General features: G+C 37.3%; 3 protein-coding genes and 1 pseudogene across 4 annotated transcripts; 2 read left to right on the top strand and 2 right to left on the bottom strand.

The window, feature by feature from the left end:
- Positions 1,599–5,284, top strand: LOC104749833 (phospholipase A1-Igamma2, chloroplastic-like). Of its 2 annotated transcripts, XM_010471539.2 has the most exons (4): positions 1,599–2,205; positions 2,903–3,047; positions 3,749–4,500; positions 4,880–5,284. In XM_010471539.2, the coding sequence occupies exons 1-4, from the start codon at positions 1,694–1,696 to the stop codon at positions 5,124–5,126; spliced, it is 1,656 nt and encodes a 551-aa protein (XP_010469841.1). In that variant the 5' UTR covers positions 1,599–1,693; the 3' UTR covers positions 5,127–5,284. The 2 variants fall into 2 exon arrangements, with proteins under 2 accessions (XP_010469841.1, XP_010469840.1); XM_010471538.2 differs by lacking the exon at positions 2,903–3,047 and having other exon boundaries at positions 1,604–2,350.
- Positions 5,894–10,261, top strand: LOC104753383 (annotated as a pseudogene).
- On the bottom strand, positions 10,555–11,603 carry LOC104749831 (photosystem II reaction center W protein, chloroplastic). Its single transcript, XM_010471537.1, has 2 exons — positions 11,402–11,603; positions 10,555–11,060 (listed from the first exon to the last, which is right to left on the bottom strand). Exons 1-2 carry the CDS (start codon positions 11,493–11,495, stop codon positions 10,750–10,752), a joined length of 405 nt encoding a protein of 134 aa, XP_010469839.1. The 5' UTR covers positions 11,496–11,603; the 3' UTR covers positions 10,555–10,749.
- Positions 11,879–15,738, bottom strand: LOC104749830 (probable galacturonosyltransferase 5). The gene is made up of 9 exons (XM_010471536.2): positions 15,315–15,738; positions 15,057–15,091; positions 14,832–14,873; positions 14,601–14,748; positions 14,446–14,516; positions 13,946–14,217; positions 13,467–13,821; positions 12,529–13,050; positions 11,879–12,333 (listed from the first exon to the last, which is right to left on the bottom strand). Exons 1-9 carry the CDS (start codon positions 15,424–15,426, stop codon positions 12,058–12,060), a joined length of 1,833 nt encoding a protein of 610 aa, XP_010469838.1. The 5' UTR covers positions 15,427–15,738; the 3' UTR covers positions 11,879–12,057.

Below are 17,521 nucleotides of genomic sequence, written 5' to 3'. Positions count from 1 at the left end.
TTGAGAGGTATTTTGGATTCTCAAATGAACCCACCTACCAACTACTAAATGTCGAGTTGTATCAATTCTTTCACTCTACATCTCTTTATTACTAGTTTATTAGTTCACATGTCAAAATCTTTTATGATGAAACACAAAGTTGCAAGAAGTGACGGAGGACGGACACCTCATCTCATTCCAGATTATGACGGGATTGAGCTGTCGTTTTGTTGTAACTAACTTATATATATGGTCGGGGTCAACTATTCATATGCACTTCTATTCTATGCCTTCAAGGTCATTTATAAAGACTATTAAAAATGTCTTTAATATATCAACAATCTTATGATTTGATATATTATCTATATATTTATACGACAATGTTATGGAATTAATGTTCTTCGACTTTGTTATGTGTTGCCACATTTCCATTGGTGCATGACTTTTCTACGAAGCATATACTGAGTAACCTATTGAGTAGAGTCATTCTTTTTTTCTTTTTGACGGCAAGTTGAGTAATTCAATTCTGTAATGCGCTTACCGCTGATATATATTCAAGTTGCTCTTATAATTAATCTGTTCCAAAATCAATTGCAAAATACTACTAAAACAATGTAAAAGTCGTCGCTATGTTATTTGTCTTTTTCAAAAACAAAAAGCACAGACAAGACAACATTTTTAACTCATTTTACACCAAATAATATTGTTACTAGTCAACTTAATATCACAAAACTTCCTCTAATAGAAATATAATTATGACTTAGTCCATTCATTTAAATTTATTATTTTTAACAATTTTATCTACGATATTTTCTATGATTTATACATGTTAGAATTTAATAAAATTTAATTTTTCTATATATATATATATAATTTAATGACGAGAAAAAGTTAAAAGACATTGAAGGTTTGGAAGATTTAAAATGCATTGAAACAGATTCAAATCTTATAATTCTACAAGGTATAATGACAAGAAAAAATTAAAAGACACTGAAGCTTTTGATTTGATATAAGCTTAGACACCTTCTTAGATTTGTGATAAAGACGAACGGGCTTTCTAAAATATAGATTCAATTTTTTTTTAATTAATACAGAATCAAATATATGCGAGTTTTACGAATTTAGGACTAAAGTAACCAGATTGACATGCCTTATTGTTGAGAAGAAAAAACAGGCATGCCTTACTGTAACAAACTCCAAAAAAGTAAATAACAATAGGCTAACTAAGTAACCAACTCTTTAATTGATGTGTATGACATGAAAACCTGAGCTAGCTAAACCAAAGTTAGAACTTTTAACAATATTTAAGATAAAAAAAAAAAAGAAGAGATCATGAGTTCATTAAATTTTATAAAACGGTTGTTCTTTGCTTATTCATAGTCAATAGAATGTAAGAACTGTTGAAAAGCATAAACTTAAAAAAAAAAGATTAGTTTATAACCATGGTTAAGATCACTAGATCATCCTTATCCTCCTAGAGCCTGCTTGTTGCCTTTAATCATTGCGTGATGCACTTCAAAACTAACTCACCAAAATAATACTACTACTACTACTACTACTACTACTATATAGACAATTCTATGATCTCAATTAAAATAGTATCAAGTGTGTATAAAATCGAGGACAGTTTCTTTATTGCATGTGTTACCATTTGAATATCAGAATATAACACGTTTAGATATTTTTATAAGTAGTGTCTACATTTTGTATATAAATGTATCCTTCTAATTACTACCATAACAATATCATCAAGCTTCTCAAAACAATGGCGACCATTCCTTCCCACAACCATCTTCTCACCACCGATCACAAAATCTCCTTAACCGGTCACCACCTCTCTTCTCCTCCGGTTAACACCAGCTTCTCAAAAATCAATTTTCCCGCCAAACCACGAGTAACAGCTACGAGAGCTTTGTCCAGAACCAACGAGTCTTCTCTATCCGCCGTGATCTCACGCCTCGAGCGAGAAAGACGCGAACGACAAGGTTTAACCGACGAAGCGGAGGGACTCGGAGAACGGTGGATGAAGGCGGAAGATATTCGCCGGCGAGACAAAACCTCCGAAGAAAAAGGAAAACTAATCGACACGTGGCGTAAGATCCAAGGAGAAGACGACTGGGCCGGGTTAATGGAACCGATGGATCCAGTCCTCAGATCGGAGCTGATCCGTTACGGCGAAATGGCTCAAGCCTGCTACGACGCTTTCGATTTCGACCCGGCTTCTAAATACTGCGGCAGCTCGAGGTTCTCTCGGCTCGAGTTCTTCGACTCACTCGGGATGAGCGGTTCGGGTTACGAGGTGGCGCGTTACCTCTACGCGACGTCCAACATCAATCTCCCCAACTTTTTCTCTAAATCGCGGTGGTCTAAGGTATGGAGCAAAAACGCTAACTGGATGGGATACGTCGCCGTTTCGGACGACGAAACGTCTCGTAACCGCCTCGGCCGCCGCGATATCGCCATCGCGTGGAGAGGCACAGTCACGAAACTCGAGTGGATCGCTGATTTAAAAGACTATTTAAAACCCGTATCCGAAAACAAGATCCGATGCCCCGACCCGGCCGTTAAAGTCGAATCCGGGTTCCTAGATCTCTACACCGACAAAGACACGTCTTGCAAATTCGCTAAATTCTCGGCGCGTGAACAGATCTTAGCCGAGGTGAAGCGTTTAGTGGAGACATACGACGACGAGGACGACGACTGCGATCTAAGCATCACCGTTACGGGACACAGTCTCGGCGGCGCGTTAGCGATTTTAAGCGCGTACGATATAGCGGAGATGGGATTGAACCGGAGCAAAAGCGGGAAAGTGATTCCGGTGACGGTGTTGACGTACGGAGGACCGCGAGTTGGGAATGTGAGGTTTAAAGAGAGGATGGAGGAGTNCCTGCTACGACGCTTTCGATTTCGACCCGGCTTCTAAATACTGCGGCAGCTCGAGGTTCTCGCGGCTCGAGTTCTTCGACTCACTCGGTATGAACGGTTCGGGTTACGAGGTGGCGCGTTACCTCTACGCGACGTCCAACATCAATCTCCCCAACTTTTACTCTAAATCGCGGTGGTCTAAGGTATGGAGCAAAAACGCTAACTGGATGGGATACGTCGCCGTTTCGGACGACGAAACGTCTCGTAACCGCCTCGGCCGCCGCGATATCGCCATCGCGTGGAGAGGCACAGTCACGAAACTCGAGTGGATCGCTGATTTAAAAGACTATTTAAAACCCGTATCCGAAAACAAGATCCGATGCCCCGACCCGGCCGTTAAAGTCGAATCCGGGTTCCTAGATCTCTACACCGACAAAGACACGTCTTGCAAATTCGCTAAATTCTCGGCGCGTGAACAGATCTTAGCCGAGGTGAAGCGTTTAGTGGAGACATACGACGACGAGGACGACGACTGCGATCTAAGCATCACCGTTACGGGACACAGTCTCGGCGGCGCGTTAGCGATTTTAAGCGCGTACGATATAGCGGAGATGGGATTGAACCGGAGCAAAAGCGGGAAAGTGATTCCGGTGACGGTGTTGACGTACGGAGGACCGCGAGTTGGGAATGTGAGGTTTAAAGAGAGGATGGAGGAGTTAGGAGTGAAGGTGATGAGAGTTGTGAACGTGCACGACATGGTTCCGAAGTCGCCGGGGTTGTTTTTGAACGAGAGTGCGCCGCAAGCGTTGATGAAGATAGCGGAAGGGTTGCCGTGGTGTTATTGCCACGTGGGAGAGGAGCTGGCTTTGGATCATCAGAACTCGCCATTTCTTAANGGTCTAAGGTATGGAGCAAAAACGCTAACTGGATGGGATACGTCGCCGTTTCGGACGACGAAACGTCTCGTAACCGCCTCGGCCGCCGCGATATCGCCATCGCGTGGAGAGGCACAGTCACGAAACTCGAGTGGATCGCTGATTTAAAAGACTATTTAAAACCCGTATCCGAAAACAAGATCCGATGCCCCGACCCGGCCGTTAAAGTCGAATCCGGGTTCCTAGATCTCTACACCGACAAAGACACGTCTTGCAAATTCGCTAAATTCTCGGCGCGTGAACAGATCTTAGCCGAGGTGAAGCGTTTAGTGGAGACATACGACGACGAGGACGACGACTGCGATCTAAGCATCACCGTTACGGGACACAGTCTCGGCGGCGCGTTAGCGATTTTAAGCGCGTACGATATAGCGGAGATGGGATTGAACCGGAGCAAAAGCGGGAAAGTGATTCCGGTGACGGTGTTGACGTACGGAGGACCGCGAGTTGGGAATGTGAGGTTTAAAGAGAGGATGGAGGAGTTAGGAGTGAAGGTGATGAGAGTTGTGAACGTGCACGACATGGTTCCGAAGTCGCCGGGGTTGTTTTTGAACGAGAGTGCGCCGCAAGCGTTGATGAAGATAGCGGAAGGGTTGCCGTGGTGTTATTGCCACGTGGGAGAGGAGCTGGCTTTGGATCATCAGAACTCGCCATTTCTTAAACCTTCCGTTGATCTTTCTAATGCTCATAACCTTGAAGCTATGCTTCATCTCCTTGACGGGTACGTTAGGTCTTTTTTTTTTACTTTATTTTACATCTTACATTTTACATTTTAACCATATGTTCATAATATAGTCAAGAACGAAGTAATATATTATGTTAAGGCTTTATAATAATTATCGATATGTTAATTTTGTTTTATTTGGAACTGGAAGACGACAAAATATGGAAGCCGTCAAGCTGTCTAAATTGATTTCTTCGACGATACGATATTCACATATTAAAATATTCAAGAAGATCGAACTAGTTTTGTGTATTATATATATTGAGATCATTCTAGATTACGTCTTGATTTGTGTTTGCAATATGATTGACGCGAGTATCACGTGAACGATTTAGTAAATCATACACTATTATTTTATTTTTTTAATAAAAATTAGGTATCATGGGAAAGGAGAGAGATTTGTGTTGTCGAGTGGGAGAGACCACGCACTAGTGAACAAAGCCTCGGATTTTTTGAAAGAGCATTTACAGATTCCACCGTTTTGGCGTCAAGACGCGAATAAAGGAATGGTTCGGAACAGTGAAGGTCGTTGGATTCAAGCCGAGCGTCTCCGTTCTGAGGATCATCATTCTCCTGACATCCATCACCATCTCTCTCAGCTTCGTCTTGATCATCCTTCTTAAATCATACACACATGTGTTATACTCGTTTTCCTAATCTGTAAATTTTTGTGTCCGTCTTTGTCAATAAAAGAACTTAGAATCTCACCGCACGCACTTGCATGCTTTGATTGATCAACGTCCCCTATTTATTTACCGTTAATCCATGCATTTTTGTTTTACATTCTATGTCATTGCATGAATACATGTGTGTGACCGTGAATTTGTACACAAACACAAGACGAGTGATATGCATGCATCTTTCATCATGAGGTTGTCACTATCCAATATATATAGGAGCACCTACAATGTAAGATGTCAAAAAATAAAGGGAAAAAACTCCTACAATGTACTAGTATATTACTAGTATTTTTACAAGACTGAGATCAATCAACTAATTAAGTAGAAACTAAAAATGATACTACATCAATTTACGAATTACGATAATTTGTATTTTATACATTTTTACTCGATGGTACTATATTTTAACTCGGGATGCGTGGAGTCAAGATGGAAAGACTGGTTTTGTTGATCTTCCGATGGTAAGTTAATTTTAAACACTTTACGAGCAGATGCTACATACGTTTACGAGGCTATTGGTTTGAGTCAATCAAAATGCAACGACTAAAAATTAAATTGTATTCGTATTATTGGGAAAGACTGATTTTGACCATCCATTTGAAAATTTACCCTATTATAAATACCTTATCTTCTAAATTTCCATTTCTCAGTCACACTAATCTTACAATCTAGTGATTAAAGAATTTAACTAGGAACTAAAACTTCAGAGAATGGGAGGAAAAGGTGGTAGCGGTGGAGGAGGAGGAGGGAAAGGTTGTTCCAGTGGAAGTGGAGGAGGAAGGAGCGGCGGCGGTGGAGGAGGGAAAGGTGGCGGTAGCGCTGGAGGAGGAGGGAAAAGCGGAGGCGGTGGTGGAGGAGGCGGTTACATGGTAGCGCCAGGCAGCAGTGGGTCTTCTTACATCTCAAGGGACAACTTTGAGAGTGATCCGAAAGGTTACTTTGATAATCTCCACGGCAGTGGACAGGGTAACAAGTGAGTTTGGTCTTTATTGAATATCTATGAGGTGAAGATACTTATTATTACCAAATTATATTATGTAATGAATAAATAAATCGAGATTTTGCTTTACTCCCTCTTGAATATATGGTCTCTAATTAAGTGAGTATCAACATGGATTATATCATGGAAGAAGTGTACATACAATATAGTGATTCCAACATTAACGTTTGCAAGACTGATTAGCAATTTGGGTTTCACTGACCTTTACAAGCTCTCTTTCGAGTTCATCCATTTCAATCGTTTAGTTTTGGTGAACATATATGGTCATGATATTTAATTATCACATAATCTCCTCCTCTTCATTGTTTGTGACACGATAAAGGAGAACTGCGACGAATTAATACATGACAATAGTTTTTAGTGTTTACTTAACAATTACAAGAAACTAGAAACGAACACTTTTGATTAATGATTCATGTTCTCACATGAAAATGGAAAGATTGGTTCTTCAGAGCGAGAGACCAGGTTCTTCATCCTCCTCAAGAGAAGAAGTGTAGACGAAGTAGAAAGTCCAGATCAAACCAAACACTCCAAACAGAATCCAACCCAAGAGGTTGTTGCTGAGCCCAAAGTGTAATCCTTTTCCTTCTGTCGACATCCTCTCGTCCACCAATGCAATTGCCATTGAGATATATATGTACTGAATCAAAAGTAGCTGGCGTTGGATCATCAGAACTCCCCGTTTCTTAAACCTTCCGTTGATCTTTCTAATGCTCATAACCTTGAAGCTATGCTTCATCTCCTTGACGGGTACATTAGACCTTCTTTATCGGTAAGCTTAGAGGAGTTTTAAGGGTTTTGAATCAAAAAAAAAAAATTAGAAGTAAAAAAAAACTTAAGAGAGCCTCTTATATAGTATACCCGATTGTGTTATAAGAGACGATATGTGTCGTGTTTCTGTTGGCCGAACATAATAATAAAAAAGTAAAAAAAATCCTCTTTTCCACTCTCTCTCTTTCTCTCGCGATATGCTGAAACGACAAAGGAATTTGGAATCAGAAGGAAGGGTTTGGAATTGATTGATCTGGAATCAGAGGAAGGGTTTGGATTCGTGATTAGTGTTTTATGATTAGAGTTCTTTGATTTTGGATCGCAAATTAGGGTTATGTGATGTTTGTTAGAAAATTAGCTAACAGAGCAAGCCTTAGGAAAATAACATCTCTGATTCGTTTTCTTTTAAGTGTTTGTGTGATTCAATGAGTTTTTTTTTCGCTTTGATTGATCAGGTGGCTCGAGCTTCGGCTTTTGGCTTGGGTCTCGTCTACGGGAACATGAAGCTCAAGGTCTTGAAGGTGAAAATTTTCTATTTTCACTTTTGTTGTGTCATCTATTTCTGATTAGATTGCTCTTTATCTGCAATATTGTGTCTGTAGTTTGATCTCGAAAAGGTTGTGATTGATTCTGATTCTTTTTGTTCATCATATGTTGATTGTGACATTTGAATTTGGTGACTTGATATTTCGAGTTTGGTGGCTACACATAACTCGAGCGAGTGAGCAAAGTTTTGTTTGTTGGCCTGATATGTTATTGTGTTCCCATCATTTTAAAGCTCTCTTTAGTCAAATCTGTGAATGCTGCTTTGCTCCTTTGTTAGTTTTGTTTTCAGCTAGTCCACTGAGTAGCCTTATTTAAAAGCTCTCTGGCCTTATATTCTTCTAGAAGTTGAAGTTACTAGAGTTATGATTGTGAGTCTCGTCTGTTAAGAAGATCTTTGAGTCGCCGTGCCAGTAATGTGATGCCTTGAGCAAAGTATCTGGCTCATTCATTATGTGGCTCTAAGAAGGTTTACTTGTTGAATCTCGTTGTTTGCTCATTCTGGTTTTCATGCCTTATACTAGTTCACTCTTTGGCATAACCGTAAATGTTTTCATTCTGGTTTTCATGCCTTTGTTTATGTTGTGTTTGGAGAGGAATTGGAGTAATTAGTTTTAGAGGTGAGGGCTTGAATTTATAGTCTTTTAGAAAGTTTAGTTGCTTACCAATTACTATAGGATATATATTTATGTGATTAAAAAGTAACAATTATCTAACGTCTAATTAAAAGTCAACTGTAATTTTTTATATATGTAGTTAACGATTGTGTGAGCTCTCTGTTTTCATCCTTCCACTTGGATAATATCATCAGATTCTTTTGTTTTTTTGTTTGTTGAAATCGAAGCTCTGATATTTTGTCTTATAAGAGACAAGAACTACTGAATATGAATTTCGACATGTTGATGTAAATTACTTGCAGTATATAGTAATTTGAACTTGTAATATTTTCAATTTTCTATTCTATTTAAATTTTATAAATTTAAAAAAATATTATTTTAAAAAATAAGAGACCCAAAATTAGAACCTACCAATAAATGAGAAAATTTTAACTAAGAGATCATGGGTTCTTATATTCAAAATCAGACACAATTAATTCATAAAAAAATTAAAACAGTGTTTAACATCCTCTCCTTTAGAGGTTCCCGATATTGTTGCTCTTAGGTTTTTTAAGTTTATTTTCTCTTTAACATTTTAACCAGATGTTGATAATACAAGTCAAGATAGAAGTAGTAATATTAATGTATAAGTTAAAGGGTAAAAAATAGATAAATTAACACAAAATTATACTCCCTCCGTTTTGAGTGAAAGCATGCAGATTAAGAAATAATCACTTTAAAAAAATTCAACCAATCATAAACAAGACTGCATAAAATAAATAATAAAAAATAGAAAAATAGTTTAAAAGTTACTTAAAAAATTAAAAACATCTTATATTATGAAACAAAGAAAAACCTCTAAAACATATGAAAAGAAGGGGTATATGTTAATTTTTTAATTGGGAAGTGGAAAACGACAAAATATGGAAGCCGTGGGATAAGTAGATTGGACAAGCTGTCCAATTTGATTTCTTCGACGATACAATATTCACATATTAAAATATTTAAGAAGATCGAACTAGTTTTGAAGATCATCATTCTCCTGACATCCATCACCATCTCTCACAGCTTCGTCTTGATCATCCTTCTTAAATCATACACACATATTTGTATTATACACTTTTTCCTATAATCTGTAAATTTTGTGTCCGTCTTTGTCAATAAAAGAACTTAGAATGTCACCGCACTCACTTGCATGTTTTGATTGATCAACGTCCCCTATTTCTTGACCGTTAATCCATGAAATTTTTATTTTTATTTTTACATTCTATGTCATTGCACATTTGAATACATGTGTGTGAACGTGCATTTGTACACAAACACCAGACGAGTAATATGCATGAATCTTTCATCATGAGGTATTGATTAATTCCGTGGCTACTCACTAGTCACTATCCATTATATACTCACTCCTACCCCTACAATGTAGATGTCATAAAAAAAAAAAAAACCCCCCCTACAATGTACTAGAGTCTTAGTAGTATTTTTTACAAAGCTGAGATCAATCAACGAAGTAGAAACTAAAAATGATACATATATCAATTTACGAATTACGATATTTATATTTTATACATTTCTACTCGATGGTACTATGACTCTATTTCAACTGGGGATGCGTGGAGTCCAGATATATGGAAATACTGGTTTTGTTGATCTTCCGAGACTAAGTTAATTTTTTTTCCACTTTACGAGTAGATGCTATATACGTTTACGAGGCGGTTGGTATGGGTCAATCAAAATGCAAAGACTAAATTAAATCGTATTCGTATTATTGGGAAAGACTGGTTTTGACCCATCCATTTGAAAATTTACTGTTATAAATACTCCATCCTCTTAACTATCTTATTTCAGTCACACAATAAATCTTACAATCTAGTAAAGAATCTAACTAAGAGCTAAGACTTCAGAAAATGGGAGGAAAAGGTGGTAGCGGCGGAGGTGGGGGTGGGAAAGGTGGTTCCGGTGGAAGTGGAGGGAGGAGCGGTGGTGGTGGGGGAGGGAAGAGTGCCGGTGGAGGAGGAGGGAAAAGCGGTGGCGGTGCTGGAGGAGGCGGTTACATGGTAGCGCCAGGCAGCAGTGGTTCTTCTTACATTTCAAGGGACAACTTTGAAAGTGATCCTAAAGGTTACTTTGATAATCTCCACGGTAGTGGACAGGGTAACAAGTGAGTTTGGTCTTTATTGAATATCTATGCACTGAAAGATGCTTATTGTATTGTCATAAAAATTAAGCTAATGAATGAATAAAATTAGATTTTGCTTTACTCGTCTTGCTACCTTTTGAATACGTATATGGTTTATAAGAGAGTATCAACATGGGTTATATCATGCAAAAAGTGTACAATTTAGTGATTCCAACATTTAACGTTTGCAAGACTGATTAGCAATTTGGTTCTCACTGACCTTTACAAGCTCTCTCTCGAGTTCATCCATTTCAATCGTTTAGTTTTGGTGAACATATATGGTCATGATATTTAATTATCACATAATCTCCTCTTCTTCATTGTTTGTGACAAGATAAAAGAGAATTGGACAAATTAACACATGACAATAGTTTTTAGTCTTTACTTAACAATTACAAGAAATTAGAAACGATCACTTTTGATTCATGTTCTCACATGAAAATGGAAAGGAGAAGAAGAAGAAAGATTCATTCTTCAGAGCGAGAGACCAGATTCTTCATCCTCCTCGAGGGAAGAAGTGTAGACGAAGTAGAAAGTCCAGATCAAACCAAACACTCCAAACAGAATCCAACCCAAGAGGTTGTTGCTGAGACCAAAGGGTAATCCTGTTCCTTCTGTAGACATCCTCTCGTCCACCAATGCAATTGCCGGGTTGCTCATCACCGCGGTCAAAGCAGCAGTTGCTGCCGCTGAAACTCCAGCTCCCATGGCTGAGACGTTTCCTTCTTGCTTTGTCTCCATTGAGCATCTCACTCCTCCCTTCTTCTTACCCATTGGAGGCAAACCTAAGCAACAAATAGTAAATCCAGTTATTATAGTGACCATCAAAATTGGTTTCTTGATGATTCTTCTTCATCTCCACTAAACTAAGCTTTGGTCTATACGTTTATAAATCACACTCTTCACACAATACTAAGTCCGGAAAATCCAAATCATGTTGTACTTCTTTTGATTGTTTCTAACCACAATAGAACCTTTAAATCAAAATGGTTTCTTGATATCTTGTTGATTCACCACCAACAAATTTTTCAGCAACCAAAGATCTTCACTTTTCACATAACCGGAATGAATGAATCTCTAATAAAATTAGATCTAAGAAAGAAAGGAAAAAAGGGAAGGCCTTTACCAAGAACCGGAGCGGAGACGGCGACGGTGGGCTTGAGAAGAAGAGCCGGACGAGCGGCGGAGACAGTGGAAGCGGAGGCAGTGAAGCTAGCCATTTTCTCTCTTTGCTTCCCCTAACGACTGAGAGACTCTTCAACTGAGTTTGATTTTGTTCTGTATGTGTGTTCTCTATAACAACAACAACACTTTTGATTTCTTTGCTTGTGAATTGGCTAAATATGTGTGGTGGATAAAAAATCTGTCCGAACCAACACAAGCCATCTTACTTGGATATGCTTCTATCCATACTCCACCTATAGGCTCCATCCACGTGTCATATTTCATCTCTTTCCCTCCCAACACAATCTTTTTCTCTCTTCTTCTTCTTCTTCTCTACTGGTGGGATTCTTATTATTATAAACTGCATCAGATTGCACATATATAACAACCAAAAAAAGGAGGTATCTTCCGAGGTTAAGAACGAACAACACTACGTTGCTGTAAAACTAAATCTGACATTTAAGCTCTTGAGTAATTTTGGTGTAATGTATCAAAAAGAACAAAGATTTACACAAGAAATCGTAAAAAGAATGAAGCTAATTATAACATTTGGAAAGAAGAAAAGAATCGAATTGAATCTAAGTTTTGTGTGGAACTTCTTTAAAAAAAAATTAAAAATCAATCGTGAATGTTGCACCGTTGTAAGTAAGGGTGATGGTAAGGTACATGTATGTTCCAGTAGCGCTTGTACTTCTCTATACCAATGTCTAGCCACGGTTTCATGATCCCGTCGTAGTGTATAACCGCTGCTTTTTCAATGTCCCTTGCTCTGACTCCTGATTCGTGACCTAGCCCAACCACATTCCATATCTTCTCCAATGGATACATTTGCCCGAAGAAAGTCAACCAACCTATTGGCAAGCTCCCTGCTCTCCACAGATGTCTTTTTACTCCCTGCAATCATAACAATTTCACCACACACACATATGTAAGAATAAGACATTGAATTTATGGACATAACTGATTCATATTACTAAAGATCACAAACTCATTAAGTTTGAAGAGTCATTCAAAGAAGGTATGGGAAGTTACAAGGTTAACAGTGTGAGTCTTGATGCAGAGAAATAAAGAGGGAAGGAGATCATGTACCAGGTCAAAGTATTTCAGGTATACAGATGTCAAATCCTGTCTTCTCCATTCTTTGAGATCGAATAGATTCATCCCAAATGCCCAAGTGCAAGCCTTAGGATCAAATTTCTGAGCAACCCATGCATCTGAGAAATTAATGACTGTGTCCATCGATTGAAATGAAGGTTCACCTTCGAGACAAGTCTCTACAGCTCCAACAACTTTCCCTTTCATATCAAGGCTCCACAGTCTACTTAGATCTCTTTGAACTACAACATCATGGTCAAAGAGTACGATCTTGTTCAGACCTGGAAAGATATCTGGGAGAAAGAAGCGTGCATGGTTGAGCGATGAAATGATTCTTGGGTCACTTGAGTTTTGCATCATCAGCAATTTAGCATGTTCCAAAGGAAAGACATTCATCTCATCAATGTTTAGGATTTGGATTGAAGCTCTGCCACCTGGGTTTAATAGAAACCACATTGAGATTGCTGGGTAATTGAGTGAATCTGTCACCACATGGTATACTATCTTTCCCGGTTCCTGAAAGCAGTAATATCATTTGTTAAAAGACATATGGCTTCAGCAGTGATTTGGAATTATTCTCTTCCGAGCATTAAACAAATCGAAAGTTTGGATCAGAAAATGGATCTTGCATTAACAAGTCTAAGATCCTAGCAACATGGTTTAAAATGATACCTGAGTAATTATATAGGTCATAAATTTTGAAACATGTAAACATAAAACAACGCAAGGTTTCTCAACAGTAATAAAAAAAACACGAAGTGGTTCACTGAACAAAGAGGACACAATATGTAACTTCCATTTCCTAGTTTCATAACCAGACACATTCCTATGGTACTAAGCCTAAAGCATTTATCTAGATATCAAATTAAGTGAGTCTAAAGGAAGTGAACTAGAACATGTTGAAAGAAAGAGAACAAACGTGAAGCATCTACCTTTGATGAGGAAATTGTAGAGTTAACAACAACCGCACAGGCCAAAACATTGTCAGAGAAGACTACGTAATGGTAGAGATCGGGATTATTATAACTTTGTTGAAAAAGCTGCCTCTTTTCATGATCCAGGGCAAAGTATTCTGTTGTCAACCGCATTGAGAGACAGTGAAGCCCTTTTGGGGTAGTCCTTGCTGCAAGCTGCATTAAATATGCTGCTTGCTTCTTCTGCGCCCGAGCTTGTTCTTCGGTTTTATAAGTCATGGCTTGGAGTTTGGTTGCAATGGCAGGACAGTTGTGAAAGGCACGACTGACCTTGTATAACGCAGCTTCCATGGCCTTTAGTCTGTTAGGAGAGCTGAAAGGAACAAAACATTTTAAGTATGACTCTCCAAATTAATACAATATTGGTTTCACAATTAAATGCCAACGCTTTTACAGAAAGGAACAGGAATCCCTTTGAATCATTCAGCTGTTCTTACCTCTTTGGCAAATATTTATCCTTGGTAACATCGCCGATAGCCCGTTCCAGCTCTTTTGTTCGAACTCTCAACTCCTTTACGATTTGGGAGTTATTCCCAGGTAGGGCCAAATTCAGATAGGCTTTCGCTTGGATAATTTTGTCTCTGATCTCCTTTACCCTCTCATCTGTTGCTCTTTCAAGCTGAACCCTCGTATTCTTTTCACTTTTACCTGAAGGGGGTCGGAATTCTGTTTTACGTTTAAGTTGAATATCTCTTGCTGGGAATTTAACCTGAGACAGGAAAAAGAGCAGAAATTACTAAAATGAAAGCATATGATCTAACAATCTCGATGCAAAGTCCAAATTCGGTTTCCTGTTCACAAGTGTTGGCAAAGCCCATGGAAAAGAAAGTGTCTTGTGATTTGATAAGAAGATACTAGAATTCTCATTGTCAATTGCGTCAAAGCCTAATCCCTATCAAACTTGTTATATCTTCATCGACTGGATTAAAATACGCACCTCCGCATTAGAGCTTAGTGTGGTTTGCTGTGAAATGACTGATTGTTCCTCCTTTGTTTTGTGATTATTTCCTGAAATACATGGTATGTACTAATAAGAAAGCTTCCACGAAAATGACAACAAAACAAAGTAACACCAAATCCAAAATATATTACCCCCATTAATTTCTGAGAGAAAGCTTGTTTTGTCTCTCTCAATAGACTGCACAGTATCATTACTTTTATCAGAAGAATTTGACGAAACCAGAGAATTAAACTCTTGGTCCTGCAAAATACGTTGAGGCTCCTTCAAGCCTTCTTCGTCCTAAATTAACAAAGCAACCCAACTTCAGCAAAAAGAATGCTCAAAAAACAAGGTTTACTGAGTAGAGTGGCAACAAACAGAACCTGTTCAATAGCGGTAAGTCTAAGGTCATCACTCTTATATGTCTGCATAATAAAAAAGGTAGCATCTCAGTTGTTCACTTCTCGAGTAAATGATACAAATAAGCAAAACTACAGTAACATTGAATCATGGCACAATCAAATTGCAAATACTGAAGAGTAGTTCCTGATGAGAGGATTAAGAACAGAAGAAACCAGGGGGGATCTATAAGCTCAGAATATACTCACAATGTCGGATAGCTCTTCAATAAATTCTCCTCTATCTGGCAGAAAACAATCAACAGACAAAATCAAAAACATAATTCAGAAGCGTAAATCCAAAAAGCTGAGACTACATCAATCAAACAAAGGTAAAGCCAATAGTGAACTCGAGAAATACAAACAATCGAAATCGAGTAAACAACTTCTTCTACACATGAATGTTCCACTAAACTACGGCCATATCGATCAAACTAACATCATCGAGAAGAGAATTAGGAAGCTCACCGACGGAAGTAATACTCTTGAGGCGATTGGAAACGAAAACAATCGGAGCTAAGACGGATAACAATAACAGCGAGAGGATCAGAATCCTCTGCCAACGACGAATTTGATTCATCAATGTGCGAAACTTGTCAGAGAACTCTTCATAAATTTGTGTTTTATCTCCCCCCTAATCGTTCTCCACGAAGAAGAAGAAGCACATTCCCAGAGGGAAGAACACACAGATCTCGGAGATTCACTACTTACTTGATTGATAGAAAACGAGTGAACAGATTAGGGTTTCCAGATTCTTCTTCTTCTGCGAATTTGGATTTGGATTCGAGAGAGTCTGTTTCTACGCGTTCGTCTCTTCTGGGGGATTCAGAGAGCTTCCTCGTGCATGTTTGGGGACTTAAAACTTCGCTCTCTTTAATTTTGTTTTCACTTGGAAAAATTAAAAAAAAAAAAAGTTAATAAAAATAAAATTTATTTTATTGTTTTGATACGGAGGAGAGAGTAGAGGATCCAATCCATGTTGAGATGTCAAATGTTACGGTGGGGATCAGGTGCGGCACGGTGTACATGTGGAGGCATGTGATAATTAATAATTATGCCGTTGATGACGCAAAGCTTATACTGTACTACAATTTTTTGTCTTCTTTTTGACTGGCTCAATGGAAAGTTCTATTATAACCTGCCGTTGTTGTTTCGACACGTGGATAGAATGTACGGTCAAATGATGTGTTCGGGAGTAGAGGGAACAACTAGAATGTTTTGCGATCTATCTACAGAATGTGTTATTTTTGTATTGATCGTTTCATTTTCAGTAGGTTTAAGGATACACGAATGACAAATGTGTAAAGGTTAAAATTGATTTAAATTGCCAATTGTCGGTAGGAACTAGGAAAATCCTGAGTAGACTGTAGTTAGTGTGACTATTTATGCTGTTTGGGGGAGCCGGGGAGGTTTGCGTGATGTGTCTCTCTCATCAATTATCATCTACCAAATTATTCGTGAAATGATGATAAAATTTAGTTATTCGATTTGTTTGACTTATTTTACGAATATATCAAACAAAATGATGCATCAAATTATTTTTTAAAAAAATATTTATTATAACACAAATAACTGATTTAACGGGATTTGATAAGTGATTTAAGAAAACAGTTTTTTTTTGTTTTGTTGATTGTAATGACTTGAAGGTTACAATAGTGTTATAACATGTTTGAGAAAATAAGTTAGTGCTTTTTAGAGTAAATTTGTAACTAGGGTTTTTAAGAGTAAAACTGTGGATCTTTTGTTTGTCTGGATATGACTCTTTTCTTTAGTAGTTGGGGAATTTTTTTTTTGTTCTCAATTTGTTACATATTTACAAATATAGATTTGAGCTTATCTTTCCATCTCTTTTGTAAATCGGTTTTCAAAATAGTCAGTGCAATTAGATTTTCGTATCCATTATTGGTTTATACCGGATTAACAATAACACCAAATGATGTTAAACCACTAATCTCCAATAAACAACATACTTTTATTACACGAAATTTATTAAAGCAAAACCTTTAGATATCTATATTAACATTTTTAAAGTACATTTTGTGTTATTTCCTTTTAGTTTTGTTTATTTAAAAATTTATTTACAACATTAACCCTTAAAAAATTTCCAAAACTAACATTACTCCAGATTTTGTTTCCTAAATATTTTACATTTTATTTCAATTAAAAAAATAACAGCAATCAATATGGAAATAGAAACTATCATATATTTAACCATACATTATGTTGTGTTTTGAAGATATTCTATATCTGAATCATTCGTAAACAAAGAAAAAATTTAATTTGATTTCCATTTTGTTTTCCAAAATCTGTGAGCTTTGATTCTTAATGTAAGAAAAAATTCGATTGACAATTATTTAAATATTATAATTAACATATATAAACTTAATAAAAAATTTAATTATTACGAATATGTAAAATTAAAAATTCTAAAATACTATATAATGTGGTTATATAGTAGATGAGTTATAAAGAGAACATGTTGAAATTAATAAAATATTATTAAATTTATGTTAACACGGGTTAAATCCTCATTTAATTATTTATCAACACTACTAATATTAGAATATTTGACATAAAATCAAGTTGATTTAACTAAGATTGTATAAAATAATTAAATCATTAGGAAAAATATGACTTAATCGCAACGTATAATTACTGATTATGTATTTAGATCC

The sequence above is a fragment of the Camelina sativa genome, chromosome 16, assembly GCF_000633955.1.
Source record: "Camelina sativa cultivar DH55 chromosome 16, Cs, whole genome shotgun sequence".
Taxonomy (NCBI): Eukaryota; Viridiplantae; Streptophyta; class Magnoliopsida; order Brassicales; family Brassicaceae; genus Camelina; species Camelina sativa.
This window is presented reverse-complemented; position numbering and strand designations above follow the sequence as displayed.